Genomic DNA, 16,360 nt, shown 5'->3' with positions numbered 1-16,360 from the left:
GAGAAAAAAGGCAACAATAAACAAATAGAAAATACAGTTGACACTTGAACAAGGTAGGGGTTGGAGTGCCAACCTCCCCGCCAGCACAGTTGAAAATCGCATAAAACTCTGACTCCCCCAAAACTTAAGTTGCCCCTTGGTATCTGTAGGGAATTGACTCCAGGACCCTGCAGATATCAAAATCCTCAGGCGTTCAAGTCCCCTGTACAAAATGGTGTAGATCAGTGCATACAGTCTGCCCTCTGCATCCGTGGACTTCCAATCACAGATTGAAAACAGTACAGGTATTTATATGCTGATAAAAATCAGCACATAGATGGACCCGCATGGTATAAATAACCTCAGTGTTGTTCAAGGGTCGATTGTAAATCACATGACAGCAGACTGAAGCCCAACCATGTCAATAAAACCATTAAATGTAAATATATCTAAAGACTGGATTGGAAACAGAGAAACCAACTAGTATCCACTGGAAAGCACCAACTTGAGAACATCATTGCAACTGGGAGGAGTTCAGAGCAATTCAGTAACAAATGCCAAGTGTCCACAATTAAGTCTGAAAGCAGTTTGGGCCCCAGATACTCTCCAAAGTGACCAGCCAAGGCCACAGACTGAGGACAAAGCTCCAAAAACGGAATTAAAATTGAGTAGGACAGGAATAAGAGATGAAAAAAAAGGTGTAGATAAAAATGAGAGAAGGGAACAGAACCAGTCTCGCACTCTGCAAAAATCAGAAGACAGAGCTCTTAAGTTAGAAAAACTTTCCTGATCACACCTTCTAAAAGTTCAAAAAACAAAAGTAACAACAACAACAAAAAGAACAAGACAAAAGTTATAAGGTCAAATTCCATAAAAGTTATACATTTTAAGAAGTTACTATAATAAAAAGGAGTGTAAAGACCAGAATAACTCCCTACAGACAATGGAAAGCATACCACAAACACACCCAAAAAACTATTACATACAATTTCAAAATAAGCTAAAAGGTATTAAGAAAAGGATAAAAGCACTAAAAGAACATAAATAAGATTTAGAAAAGCTCGGTGAAAGAAAAGTGAAATAGACAAATAGATGAATGGAACAGAACACAGAAATAGACCCACATAAATATAGTCAACTCATCTTTGAGAAAGGAGCAAAGGCAACAAACACAATGGCAGCTCTTTTCAACAAATGATGCTGGAATTGACATCCACAAGCAAAAAACAAACAAAAAGCCTAGATACCTTACATTCTTCAGAAAATTAACTCAAAATAAATCATAAACCTAAATAGAAAACACAAAACCATAGAACTCCTAGAAGATAACAAAGGAGAAAGACCTACATGATTTGGGTTTGCAATAACTTTTTAGATGAAACACCAAATAAAGCACAATCCATGAAAGAAATAGTTAATAAGCTGGACCTTATTAAAATGTAAAAAGACACTGTGAAGAGAATGAGAAGACAAGCCAGACTGAGAGAAAACACTTGCAAAGACACATCTGTAAGGGACTATTATCCAAAACATAAAATGAACTCTTAAAACTCAACAAGAAAATGAACAACCCAATTTAAAAAATGGGCAAAAGACCTGACAGACACCTCACCAAAAAAGGTGAGGTAGCAAATAAGAATCTGAAAAGAAGTCCTTAATGATATGTCATCAGGGAAATGCAAATTAAAATAACAGACATCACTACATGCACACCTATGAGAAAGGCCCAAATCCAGAACCCTGACACCACCACATGCTGGAGATGACTAGGGGCAGCAGGAGCTCTCACTCATTGCTGTGGGAATGCAAAACGGTGCAGCCACTTTGGAAGAGGATTGGCGGTTTCTTACAAAACTAAACTTACTCTCACCATACCATCCTGCTATCATGCTCCTTGGCATTTACCCAAAGGAACTGAAAACTTACATCCACACAGAGTCTGCATACAGCTGCTTTAACCATAACTGCCAAAACTTGGGAGCCCCCAAAGTGCCCTTCAGTAAGTGAATGGATAAACTGTGCTACACCCATACAATATCATTTAGCACTAAAAAGAAATAAACTATCAAGTCATGAAAAAGCAAAGAGGAACTTAAATACATATTAGTAAGTGAAAGAAGCCAATCTGTATGATTCCAACTATATAGCATTCTGGAAAAGGCAAAACTATGGAGACAGTAAAAGATCAAGGGTGCAGAGGGACGGAAGGAGGAGTAAGTGGACCAAGCACAGTGGATTATTAGGGCAGTGAAAATTCTGCATGATTCTGTAAATGGTGGATACGTGTCATACATTTGTCTAAACCAGCGGTTCGCAACCTATGGGTCGCGACCCCTTTGGGGGTCAAACGACCCTTTCACAGGGGTCACCTAAGGCCATCGGTAAACAAAAAGATATTTACATTACGATTCATAACAGCAGCAAAATTACAGTTATAGAGGAGCAACGAAAATAATTTTATGGTTGGGGGTCACCACAACATGAGGAACTGTATTAAGGGTTCGCGGCATTAGGAAGGTTGAGAACTGCTGGTCTAAACCCACAGCACGTATAACACCGTGAGTGAGCCCTAAGGTAAACTGTGGACTCTCGGTGACTATGATGCATAAATACAGGTTCATCAGTTGTAACAAACGCAGCACTCTTGTGGCGCTATAGTGAACGGTCATGCACTGCACTTTCTGTCAAATTTGCTGTGATCCTAAAACTGCTCTACTGACCCTAAAATTGTTTATTAAAAAACCAAAATATCAGTGGTTGCCACAGATTGGAAGTGGAGGGAATGTCTGCCTACGAAGGAGCACAGGGAAATTTTTTGGGTAACAAAACGGCTTCAAGTTGTAATCGGGGTAGTAGTTACATAGCTGTATGTATTTGTAAAAGAGCTGTACACAACAAGAGTGAGTTTTACTGCATTTTTAAAAATTTTGCTATAAATTAAACCTTATTTTAAGAGTTTTTAAATGTATTCAACAAAAGAATATGCAAATACAGAGAACAAATCTCTCTGAAAAAAAAAAAAAGGCGTGGAATCTGAACAAATACCAAAAATTATAATCCAATTAAAGTTTTATTATAAACTTTCCTGAACTTAAAAGAAAAAAATTTCAAGCTACCCATTCAAAGAACATACTGTACCTGAAAATATCAAGGTAGAAAAACCAACACCAACATCTATTCTAGTAAAATTACTGATTTTTACAGAAAAAACATCCTTTTGGCCATCTAGGCAGACAGCAAATAACTAATAGGGGAAAGAAAACTAGGCTGTCATCAAGCCTATAGCAAAACTGGAGTAACATACTTAAGATACTTCAGAGAATAATGTGACCCAAGGGTTTTACATTCAACCAAACTGACTTTCAAATATAATATAAAGGGCACAAGCTGTTGGCAACATGCAAGAAACTCAGAGAATATTGTTCCCATGAGCCCATTCTTAGGAAACAGCTAGAGAACAAGCTTCCAGAAAACCAAAATTGTCAGACAGACAAACTGGTGGGAGGCACTGAAAATACTGGGTTGTTGGATAAGTCATGATGTATATTGTCTATGTTTTCGTTGCAAAAATGCGTCATGAGGGCTGGCTGAGTGGCGAGTTGGTTAGAGTTCGCTTGGGACGCCAGCTCTGAGCAGCAGGGCCCCATTTCGGATCCCACATATGAGGGCCAGTGATGCTGCGCCCTCTACAGCTAAGATGGTGAACAACAGCTCCACCTGGAGCTGGGCTGCCATGAGTCGCCGGCGACAGCATAGGCTGCAGTGGGGCTGGCCAGCAGCTCGCGTGGGCTTTTGTGAGCTGCTGTGAGAGGCCATCCAATGGCCGGCGACCGATCTGCCTCACCTGGGAAGACCACAATGATAATACCAACATGGATGGGCCACTGAAGCCCCGTCCTCTGCAACTATACTGAAGAACAAAAGGACAGCAACTTGTCTGTTCCCCTCCCCCAATTCCCCAATAAAATCTTTAAACAAACGGGCCGGCCGAGTTCGCGCGTTGGTTAAGAGCTGGTTTGGGACGCCAGAGGGCCCCGGTTCGGATCCCACATATGAGGGCCAGTGACACTGCCCTCCACAGCTAAGATGCTGAACAACAGCTCAACCCGGAGCTGGGCTGCCGTGAGTCGCCGTCACGGCTGCAGCCCCTGTGGCAGTGGGTTGCCATGGGCTACCGTATGTAGCCAGCAGCTAGCGTGAGCGGCCAGCAGCCGCAGTGAGCGGCAGTCCAGAAGCCGGCGACCGATGTGCCTCGCCCGGGAAGAGCGCAATGATGGTGCCAGCTTGGGTCAGTGAAGCAACGTCCTCCACAACTAAACTGAAGACAGCAACTTGTCTGTTCCCCTTCCCCCCATTTCCCAGCTCTGTTCCCCTCCCCCAACTTCCCAATAAAAAAAATCTTTGAAAAAAAAAATCTTTAAACAAAGGAACAAAAACACCAATTGGCCACCCTCAAAAGACAATGGTTCATCCTGGAAATGAGCAAATAAAAGGAAAGAAACAAGCATTCTTTTCTGCCTTTCCTATGTAAATTGTAGATTGGGTAATGGATTAGTAAAGGAGGGAAAGTGTCTCTTTACAGATGAAAGCGGCTCTTTACAGACGCAGCTTACCTAATGGAAAAGAAATGACAGAATTAGACTATCACTATTTTGCAACCCTCAAAGAAGTAATGGGTCTAGGCACTGAATATCAGTAGAAAAGGCATCCACAGACTTATGAGTCTCCTGAAGCTAAAGCAGAATACGTCCTGCACAGCACCACCTTCAGTCCTGCCAAAGACCTTAAACCTGAGTGTGATCCAGCCTCTTCACAGCTGTCTGTGTGCAGGAAATGCTGAGGGGAAGAAACATGATTTACTGCATGAGTATCATCATTAATTAGCAAAGTACAGCAGGCAGGGAACCAACTGGGAAAACTCCAGGTTCAACAGATACAGTGTAAAAAAAAGAAAAGGATGAAGACATACGAAATAAAAAAGGGGGGGAAACGAAACCATAATGTTTGATATACTTATACATAATTTGGTGTTAAAACTCAAAGAAAACAAAGGAAATGACTACTATGAAAGTCAGGACAACGGTTATTTGTGGAGCAGGATGGTGCTGGGACTGCCTGTGGCACATGGAGGGGATTCTGAGTTAAGTGCAAAGCTTCTAATTCCTGACCTGGGTAGTGGTTACAAGGCTTCTGGCCTTATAATAATTCATTAACATATTTGTGTGGTTTTATGTTTCATTTTACAATAAAAAAGGCTTTCCTAAAAGTAAAGGATTAAGCAGCTTGGCTTATCTACTTACCTGCAGATGACACAAGGAACTGAGCATCCATTCCCCTGGACTACAGAGCATAGGAGATAACTGTGGGTCCAGGATCAATGACCTCAGACCCCTAGAACTTTGTATCACAACGTCTTAAGGAACTGATGCTACAGCATATACAGGAAATAACGGTCGCAGCATGAAATGATTCGGCCACAACAATCTCTACACATAGGAGCTTATGGATTAAAGACTGAGACAATGAAGGGACCTTCCCAATGGAGGCTTTGTTAACTGCAATGTCCTGTTGGAGAGACGGAGTCAACAACAGTCTCTCCTCCTCTACTTGGTAGACATCAGACTATTTGTTAAGAACATTGCTTTACAGGAACCTCCGCTCTTCCTTCCCACCTTGTATACAGATTGGTTCCCAAAGTTCAGAGTAAGCAGAGAAGAAACAGTGACTACAAATCTCATTGGTGTAAGTAAGTATTTTCTAGCTTATCCTGATGTTGTAAGAAAGGGGAAACTTCTCTACAATCAAAGAATTTGTAATTCAAAAACTGCTAGAAAAGAGAAAAATATAGTTAAATACCAGTCCTGCAGAACTTAAAAGGGCAAAGTGGGAAGGACTGCCTGTGCTGTGAAGGTAACTGGTAAATGAGAGCATATTTCTCTTTGGGCTCCCCTGACCCTGGAAGTCAAACGTGACAGGAAAAGGGAAAGAAAAGAGAAAATCCACTCACTACCACCCCTACTTTATGAAACTGAGCTCAGCTTAACTAAGGCCAGCACTCTAAAACTCCAGAGAGGGAAACAGGGGAGACCCCTGCGGGAAGCAGCCTCTGGTAAGGCTGCAGGGCAGTGAGTTTAGGGTTACTCGCTCATTAGGTTAACCAGAAAGTTTGAGCAGACAGGGCAGGAATACTATTTTTATTATTTCCTTTTTGCTTCCTGTATAGCACTTTTCTACTAAACCTGGCAGTTATATTTTGTCTACTAATTATTTTTGTTTTTTGTTTTTGTTTTTAAAGATTTTATTGGGGAATTGGGGGACGGGAATAGCATTGGGGAATTGGGGAAGGGGAACAGACAAGTTGCTGTCCTTTGGTTCTTCAGTCTAGTTGTGGAGGACGTCGCTTCACTGGCCCATGTTGGTATTATCATTGCACTCTTCCCGGGTGAGATAGTCGCTTGCCGGCCACTGGACGGCCGCTCACAGCGGCTCACAGCAGCTCACGAAACCTCACACCAGCTGCCGGCCAGCCCCACTGGCCCTTATGTAGGATCTGAACTGGGGCCCTGATGCTCACTCAGAACTGGCGTCCCAAGCCAACTGTTAACCAACCCGCCACTCGGCCGGCCCTCTACTAGTTATTTATACTGGTAGACTCCCTTCTTCTCACTCCCGAATATGCCGAAAGCTCCAGGATGACAGGGACTGTGCCTTTCATTTATACATCTTCCATACGTGTACCACAGCAGCTGGCAAAATGTTTTACACATAGCACACGCTCAGTATGCTTGCTCCATTACATTAAAAATCAATCAAGAGCAGAAGGAAGAGAAAATTTGCTCTGCATTATTTCAGGAAGGCATGGGGAGGCATATTAGGCCAACAAAACACCAAACTTCTTTACCACTGGCTGCCTTCTGAAGTAATAATGTCCCTTTAACACCACCTTTGAAGTATTAATAAAAGGCTGCAGGCCCACTGGCAGGGATGTTGGGGCTATCCTCTGTGTATCTGGGGGTCATACATACTTTGAAAAATGGCTAGACTGCATTAACGGTAGGAGGGAACTTTGATAGCTGTTTCAAACTCATTAAGATTTTGTGTTTCTGAATAAGGCTGTCCTCAGAGATTCAGACTGAAAAAAAGCTAATGAAGAAAGTACGGAGAAACAGATCTATCCCAGAACTTATACCAGAATGAGAATGTCCCACCCCAACAGAAATCTATAATTTGATAATGCCAAAGCTCAATCCTACTTTATCAGAGAATTAAGTACCAGAACAAATCTTTGCACACTAGGCACTTCACATATTTATTTCCATTTCATCCTTGACAGTGTTATTCCCATTTTATAAAAGGACACTGATACTGAGAGCATAAGCAATGAATGGGTTTTGAACTTTGACTCAAACTACGTTCTTTCCACTGCTTCCTGCTTCTAAGATAAATTAGCATTGGTAAAATACAACACTGCTTCTTTTGTGTGCTGGCACTAGAAAACTTAAGTTTCTACCTTATCTTAATGTCTATCCCATAAATTCATGCTTGCATGTCTTACCACTTATTTCAAGCTCTGCCCAATGTGATTTCTTTCCACTTGCTGCTTCCTCAGAGGACATAATTGTGTACATCCTCCGAGGGTCAGGGGACTCGTATTTTTCTTTGGGCATGCCTATTGAAATAAGAAAAGAAACCAATCAGTATTATGAAGAATCAAATAACTGAAAATAACATCTTTTTAAAAAGTAGACACCCATATTATGATCTCTAAATACTATAGCCCACTAAAACGAGCTAGAAGCTCCTTGGAGAAATGGAGGATTGAACAGCTTGTTAAAAAACATTTCTGAGAATCAGACAAATTTGAAAATAAGGGACTATTTTGTTCATTTCTCTTGTGGTTTTCTTTAAATCCTTATCTTATAAACACATTCTGAAATACTGAGGTGAATGAAACTTCACTCTCTTGTATATTTCCCCAAACTTCTTGCACCGGTCTCACTTCACCATATTGGTTTGCATGAACCATAACCCACTTTAACCAACTCTCCATCTACTCTGAATATCCACAAAGCTAAACTAAACATAGCTGGAGAAAAACCTACTACCATGTGAATTTAAAGTGGGCCATCAGCAACCACTTATTTCAGATGGACTCTTTTCGCTCACCAGAAATTATACTCGAAAGTCTCCTAGTCCTTTCTTCTATATGACTTCTCTCTTCAAATCTCTAACACCCATTCCTCTATCTTTGCTCTCTTCTATTTTCTTGTGAAAACAGAAAGCAGAAGAGGCCTTTCTATGAACTCTGACCTACGCACATCTACACTCTTACTAGGGACAAAGGGCCTGCCCTCTTGGCACTCAATTCAATCCAGTGACCTTGCCTATTCAAGGACATTACTCGGCAATTCTCTCCAACATCAACATTTCGCTCCACACTGGACCTTTACCTTCAGTATATATTACATGGTATTATTTCCTCTATTAAGAAAAAAGTCTTGACCCCATTTCCCCCTCCATTTACCACACTTTTTTCTCTCATTCTCTTTACAAGCAAGAAATCCTCAGAAGAGCTGTCTGCTGTCTCCTAGTCCTCTTCTCCCAGTTAAACCCACTCAAATCAGTATATGCTTTTAATATTCCACCAAAAACTGTCAAGAAGAAAACCAGTGACCTCACATTGTTATATGAGGTCACTTCTCAGACGTCCTTTTACATGTCCTATGGTCAACACTTGATGCAGGTGACCACTCCCTCCTGGACACACTTATTTCACTTGGCTTCCAGGATACCTTTTCTCTTGGGTTTCCTCTTAATATCTCTAGATTTAGTCTTTTGCTAGTTCTTCTGGCAGAGTTGGAATTCACTCCATTTTACCAAGAGAAACCTGAAGGCCAAGAAGGTTTAACCAGTGTTACAAAGCCGGGAAGCAGCAGAATCAGGCTTTGAATATGTCTTATTAAAAGTTAAAGCTACTTTTAAGTGAAATAAGCCAATAACAAAAAGACAAAAACTGTATGATTCCACTTATATGAGGTACTCAGAACAGTCAAAAGCATAGAGACACAAAGTAGAATGCAGGTTGCCAGGGACTGGGGGAGGGAGATGGGGAGTTAGTGATGATTGAGTAAAGAGTTTCGGTTTTACAAGAAAAGTAAGAGGTGGACGGTGGTGATGATTGCACAACATTGTGAGTGGACTTAATAACATTGAACACTACACTCAAACATGGCTAAGACGGTAAGTTTTATGTTATGTATAGTTTTCTCACAACAACAACAAAAAACTGGAAAAACATTAAAGTTACTTTCTTTATGCTATGCTGCCTCCCTACTGATGATGGGAAGTAGAGTTATTTTTCTAACACAGAAATGGGCTTTGACCGTGCAGTCAAAACACAGGAGGTAAGTCATCCTAAAAAGCCTCTTGAAAAAAAAATACAAATGGTGAGAATCATCATCTGCACAAGAAATACATCTATTTTTTATTTTGTTAAATACTGATTAAAAAACTGCCCTCTTGTGCTAATTTTTTCAGAACACAAATACAACTGAAGTTTATAGACCAATACAAAATACCTAACATGGAGAGTTATACAGTCAAGAACTGTTCCTGTTCTGTCTAGAAGACAATCTGGCAAAGCATGTGTCCATTCCAAACGATATGAACACACCAGTAACAATCTAGCGAATATAAAATGCTGTGTAAGGCTACCAGACACTTTGATAACATCCTTTAGGATCACCCAAATGCCATTATTCTGACCAGGTTCTACTTAGAAAACCACCGGATCCTCACTGGCTTTCCCGAATAGAATTTAATAATGGTAAGAAATCACTCTGTCCAGCTGAGATTAGTATTCCAGTCCTATTAATTATTAATTAGTTTGACTTCTTAGTGAAAGTTCACAAATCTGATTTACTAATCTCATGTGAGCTTAGTTAGGGTGAATCAATATCCAGAGTTTGATCACACCTCAGAGAATCAGTAACGGTGTTACCGAACTAAGAAATCTGAAAACCCGGTCCCGGACCTGGGGTCATTCCATCCAAGGGTCAGGATTTTGCCTTGGCAGCCAGCTACTCCCTTTCTTCATTTTTCAGAGCATGAGCTGGGCTGTCTTAAAATTTAAGAGATAGGTCGTTGTTCTAAACTCAAGAGCAGTGAGATCTTCTCTATTTCCCAAAACTCTGAGAATGGGGGGAAGGGACAAAGGGGGAGGGGGATGATAGAATAAAAGAAATGGTAACCACCTGGACAGTCAAGCTCTTTAGAGGAACAGGAGCACAGCCCCACCCTTTTTCTGGAACTCTGACAAAACATAGCATTAGAGACTACATAGAGAAAAGGATTTAAGAATACACACAATTTAGAATTTTTCCCAAAGCTTTGAAATCAACAAAGCAGATCTTACTCTCTAAAAAAATAAAGCCTAAGAACTCATCCACACCGTAAGTGAACAAAAAGCAAGTGGAAGTGAACAAAAAGCAAGTCAACACAGAGCAGCCAATGTCGAACACAAGTTTCTCTCTTTCACACACACACACACACACACACACACACACACACACACACACAGAGTGACTATACAAAAAAGAAAACAATAAACAAAAAAGGCTTCTGATGCTTAAAGCAGTTAAAATGAAACTCATAAACCAAAACTACAAATGAAGAAGTATGGGACAAGACAAATTGAGAAAAGGTACAGTGTAGACCAAATAGGAAGAAAAAAGAGTATTTGAAATTAGAATCTCTAAAATACCAGTGAGGCAAAAAAGGCAAGTCACAGAAGAATGCACACACGTAATTCCTACTAACACAAAAGGCAAAAATAGGCAAAATCAAACAAACATGTTTTCATGGAAAGAAAAAAGCAAAGCAAATGACTAACACACTAAGACAGTAACAACTACCTACCCTGTAACTCAGCGAATCTACCATTTGGTATCCATCCAAGAGAAATAACAACGTATGTCCACAATAAGGCATTTATATAAAACAACCCAAATGTCCATCAACAGGGAAAGGATAATCAAATTGTGATTTAACCACATAACTGACTACTGCTTAACAATAAGAATGAACTACTGATACATACACACATATATACATGAATCTCAAACATTACGCTGAATGAAAAAGGCCCCAAAGAGGTTCCATTTACATGAGCTGTAGTGGTAGCTCCCCTTATGGGGAATGATGAACATATTTAACATCTTAAATGAGGTGTGGTTTATATATTGATATATAGTCATCAAAACTCAAACTGTACATTTGGGGTCCATGCATTCTATTTTATGTAAATTTTACCTCAACCAAAAGATACTCTATACTCAAACACCTGGTCAAGTGTGAAGAGCAACAAAATGGCATTTTCAGACAAGCAATTACTAAGGAAACATACAACCCATGTACTTTTTCTATATAATTACTCATTTTGCATTATTTATGACCAAAAATGCAAACAACCTAAATGACTATCAATAAGAACACACAGTTAGGGTACATCAGTTACTGTACAGCCACACTGTGGAAAATCATGCTGTTGTGAAAAGAATGTTAAATAAACTATTTGGTACTCTATTGGATTACTTCATATTGCAGGATTAAGCAAATAAGTACTTATGTTAATGATGTTAGGAACCAAGATTTTCAGGGTAAGAAAATACTTCTAAACCAAGGAAATTAAATGAAAGCACCAATACTAAAACTGGCTTGAGAATATCAATATAAACTCAAGATTTTTGGTTCTAAGTACGTAGCCACTGAAGTGTTGTTCTAGAAGCAATGTTACCTCTGGAATAACAGCAATCCTAATCCTTGACTTGGATCTCTTAATACCAAGAAAGTAAAGTTCTTTACAAAATGACCAATTACAAGCCTGGGGCAGGAATTGTATAAAATGAGCCTGGGACATCCTTTAGTGCCAAAAAGCTAAGTCTACAGGGGCAACATGATGCAACACCATCCAGCTAGAAGGGGTCCTCACTGGCCAAAGCTGTGGCAATTTCAACAAAAAGAATCATAATTATAATGGAATGAAATACACCGTAAAATTTTAGGGATAACGTGATCATTATCTAGAGCTGCAGAAAACAGAGCTGGCAGTGATCTAAAAGATGGATTGGCAGCAGAGGAAACTATTGCAGTAATCAAGGGAAGAAGAAAGCAAGAGTGGGGAGGAGGAGGGAAATGGTGGAGGGGAGGGATGAGGGGGAGGGAGGACAGAGGGGAGAGGGGAAGGGAAGACCATGGGCGCCAATCAGCCACCAACTGTGGTAGCTACTAAACTAGGAAAATTGGTAACTAAAGAGAAAGCTTTGGGCCGGCTGAGTGGCGCAATGGTTAAGAACTGGCTTGGGACGCCAAAGGGCCCCGGTTCAGATCCCACATATGAGGGCCAGTGACACTGCCCTCCACAGCTAAGATGCTGAACAACAGCTCAACCTGGAGCTGGGATGCTGTGAGTCGCCGGCCACGGCGTAGCCTGTGGCAGTGGGTTGCCATGGGCTACTGTATGTAACCAGCAGCCAGCATGAGCGGCCAGCAGCCGCAGTGAGCGGCCGTCCAGAAGCCAGCGACTGATCTGCCTCGCCCTGGAAGAGAGCAATGATGGTGCCAACTTGGGTCAGTGAAGCAACGTCCTCCACAACTAGACTGAAGAACAAAAGGACAGCAACTTGTCTGTTCCCCTTCCCCCAATTCCCTAGCACTGTTCCCATCCCCCAAATTCCCCAATAAAAATCTTTAAAAAAAAAAAAAAGAGAAAGCTTTAAGTGTTTATCCTTAAACTGCATTTCACAGTAATCAAACAGCCCCAGTTGAAGGAAAAGTCCTACCTTACAAAAGAGTGACAGCTAATAAATGAAGAATGATAGAATTAAAAAAAAAATTAACATCATTTTGTAATTCCCAATGACCCCCTTTTAAGTAAGGATTACAAACTGAGTTCAGACCATTAGATGAATCATTAGCACTGGCTAATGCTAAGGCAACACTACCATCCAGATGGTTTTCTGACCAGAAGGCAGAAAGTTGTTCAAGGGAAAAATTGTTACCTTCTTCATCAATCTTCGCGACTATCCAGGTGTCTCTTGATGTGAGGGAGTATGAAGTACCCATCAGCAACATTACTTTGATTAAGAACCAGAGGAACTGACCCGATGACACCAAAGAAACAATCAGACAAAATGAGAATGCAAGCCTTTCTGCAGGAAACTGGCCTGCTGCCTTCAACAAGCTAGCGTCTGGAATGGTCCCTATATATGGGATCCACAAATCAGCAATAAAGGACATTTTCTGGACAACTGGAGAAACATTTAATACTTAGCTCATATTTACGATATTAATGAATAATTATGCAATCATATTATTTTGGCCATGTACAAAAATGTTTCTTGTTAAAAGACACTCTGAAGTTAAATAATTTATTTTAATTCTATCGGCCAGGTTTTTTTCAAGGGAAATAAGGTTGAGTCACAGCCAATTATTAGCTGATATCAGTTGATCAGATAAATTGCTAAATTAAACATTTCTCTTTTCCTTTACATGCTTTTCACATTTTCTCCTCAGTTCTTTGTGCTTTACTTCTTTCCCAAACATAAAAAGAAGGGGGCAGAGGAAAGGAAAGGAGGAGGAAGGGAGGGAAGCAAAATCCACGTGCAGAAAGACCCTTTCATTTGATTGACCAGGCTGCTCTCAGAGAGGCAAGTCCGGGCATGTATGAAAATGCAGTGACTCTAACCTTGGTGCCAATTTACTTCTCCCAAATCCAATTTTTCATTAGGTCTTATCCAATTTTTCACTGAATCTGACCGATTTTTTATGTCTTCAGGATTTCTAACCCATCTTCTCCATTTTCAAAGTGACTTAAATTAATTTAGACCCTCTTCATTTCCAGGTTCAACTATTAAACCATTTCCTCTACATCTATCTTCCTTATCAATGACGCTCTCCTGCCTAAAAACCCTAAGATGGTCCTTCCTGTCTACCTACGGAAAGTCCAAAATTCAAAGTCCTTTACAGTTTGCACTTACTCCTCTCCAGCTACCCTATAAAGTCCTAAATTAATTAGTGCAAACCTATTTCTAAGACATAGACTTTCAATATGTGCTAATCCCTTCACCAAAGACAACCTTCACTCTAAATTCCTCCTGGCCCTTCAAGGCAACTCAGGTCATCCGTGAGAGCCCTCCAAAGCCACAACAAGCTCACCACTCCCTCTTCTGCACAGAAGACACTTACTACAGCATCTATCTCCCCAAACAGTCTATCTCCCAATGTCTTGTGTAAGGCTTCGCACATTACACTAACGAACGTGTCTAAACATTTTTTTCCTTCCTGAACGAGAACCAGATTTCCATAGAAAAAAACGCAAGAAAAATCCAAAAGCAATTCCCTACATCTGAAACATGCTTCCTTGGCTCCCTTGGAATATAGTCCCTACGTATTTTTTTATAGCCTCAATGCAGTCAAGGTATTTGTACATCTCACTTCAAACCCAAATCATCCTGACTCTCAATGTCATCACGTTTTTTTCTTTCTATCCAGCTTTCCACCATGAATGGCCAGTTAAAAACTTCATTTAGGAGCTGTTCTTAGTGGCAAAATGTCTATCACTAGTGCCCTTGTGGCAAAATAAGCAAGTATAAAAACCCCTGCAAAAGATAACTGACTACTCTTATCTAAAAAGCAAAACTTGAATCCTAACTGTGGATTTTAAAGCTACTATTACAATAGCTAATGATACAATGGCAGGTATGTTACAACTCATTACAATCTCTCAAAGCAAGGTATTTGAACTGCACAAGAGGGATACAAAAAAAAAGCTAGTGAAAGAAACAAGGTATCAAAACGATTTTACTAAAAAGTGAAAGTGTCATCTTGGTCTTCAAACCTGCCCCTCCCCCTGTGATCTCCATCCCCGTTTCCCAGGGCAGAAATCTAAGTATTGTCCTTGACTCTCCCATCTAATCACAGCCTTCACACATCCAGTCTCTAGTTATAGCCCATTTTACATCCCAAATCTCTCTCTCGCCCACTTCGCCTTCATTCCCTGGGCTCCTACCTGAGCTACTCCGACAGTCTCAGATCCATGTTCTCGCTTCTCCTCTCCCCCACTGGAAAGCATCCTAGATTCTATCCAAAGTGATCTCCTAAAAACACAGCTATTTACCCCTCATGGAACTAAAAAACCCAAAACCCCTTCACCTTTGTACCCTTGAAATCTAACACTGCAGCTGACACAAAAGCTCAAACGTGGGAACTGAACAGAGGAAACCCGGGCTCATTTACAAAACAAGTAAGGTGTATTTATAACCTGGCCCTTTGTGCCTCTGTAGTCTCAACATCTGGTCTCCTGGGTTCCCCTCACCCTCGCAAACCTCAGTGCTTTAGTGTAACACCACTGCTTCTGCCTGAAATGTCCTACCTCTCCCTCTCCTCAAAACCTTAGGGACCCCAGTCATCCTTCAAATACCAATTCAAATATCCAACTTCATCAGAAAGGTCTTTGCTTCCCTATCCCTCCCAACACAGGAGTTTATCTTTCCCTGCTTTGAGTTATTCTGAACCTTAAGAGATAATTTCTACTGTTCTACTCTTTAACCCCACCTTAATTTTTTTTTAAAAGATTTTATTGGGGAATTGAAGGAGGGGAACAGCGCTGGGGAATCGGGGAAGGGGAACAGACAAGTTGCTGTCCTTTTGTTCTTCAGTCTAGTTGTGGAGTACGTTGCTTCACTGGCCCATGTTGGTATTGTGATCATTGCACTCTTCCTGGGTGAGGCAGATGGGTTGCCGGCCTCTGGACGGCCGCTCACGGCGGCTCTTGGCAGCTCACACCGGCTGCCGGCTGCTCACGCCGGCTGCCAGCCACTCACAGTAGCTTATGGCAACACACTGCAGCAGGGGCTGCAGCCTACGCCGTCGCCGGTGACTCACAGCAGCCCAGCTCCAGGTCGAGCCGTTGTTCACCATCTTAGCTGTAGAGTGTGCAGCGTCACTGGCCCTCATATGTGGGATCCGAACTGGGGCCCTGCTGCTCAGAGCTGGCGTCCCAAGCCAGCTCTTAACCAACGTGCCACTCGGACGGCCTGCACCTTATTTTTTATACAGACCTCACCTACTCTAATATACACACCTTGCACTTCTATCTTAAATATTTTTATATCTTCAGAGCTTGGCAAATAGCAAGTATTCAGTGAATAGTTATAACAATTCAAGGACAGAAGTTGTGATAGTAAAAAAAAAAAGTAATCATTTTGTAGGAGACAAGTGTACTAACAAAAGCAGTGCCTGTCATACCAGGAATAAAAACTAATATCTAGGTTTCTAATCTTGAAGGCAACATCTAGAGGAATTCAACAGAAAGGACCTTAGT

The 16,360-nt window shown here is 41.1% G+C and overlaps 1 protein-coding gene across 5 annotated transcripts in view; it reads right to left on the bottom strand.

Annotated features, from left to right (window-relative positions):
• CNOT6 (CCR4-NOT transcription complex subunit 6) overlaps nucleotides 1-16,360 on the bottom strand; it is a 76,560-nt gene that overhangs the window by 50,622 nt on the left and 9,578 nt on the right. For 3 of the 5 annotated variants that reach the window (XM_019661420.1, XM_019661423.1, XM_019661419.1), the window contains exons 2-3: nucleotides 13,038-13,139; nucleotides 7,535-7,648 (exon numbers count right to left, since the gene is read on the bottom strand). In XM_019661420.1, the coding sequence (XP_019516965.1) occupies nucleotides 7,535-7,648; nucleotides 13,038-13,110 (187 nt within the window). In that variant the 5' untranslated portion in view covers nucleotides 13,111-13,139. The remainder of the gene's footprint in view (nucleotides 1-7,534; nucleotides 7,649-13,037; nucleotides 13,140-16,360) is intronic. The other 2 variants (XM_019661422.1, XM_019661421.1) reach the window with 1 other exon arrangement.

The sequence above is a fragment of the Hipposideros armiger genome, unplaced genomic scaffold, assembly GCF_001890085.2.
Source record: "Hipposideros armiger isolate ML-2016 unplaced genomic scaffold, ASM189008v1 scaffold_347, whole genome shotgun sequence".
NCBI classification, from domain to species: domain Eukaryota; kingdom Metazoa; phylum Chordata; class Mammalia; order Chiroptera; family Hipposideridae; genus Hipposideros; species Hipposideros armiger.
This window is presented reverse-complemented; position numbering and strand designations above follow the sequence as displayed.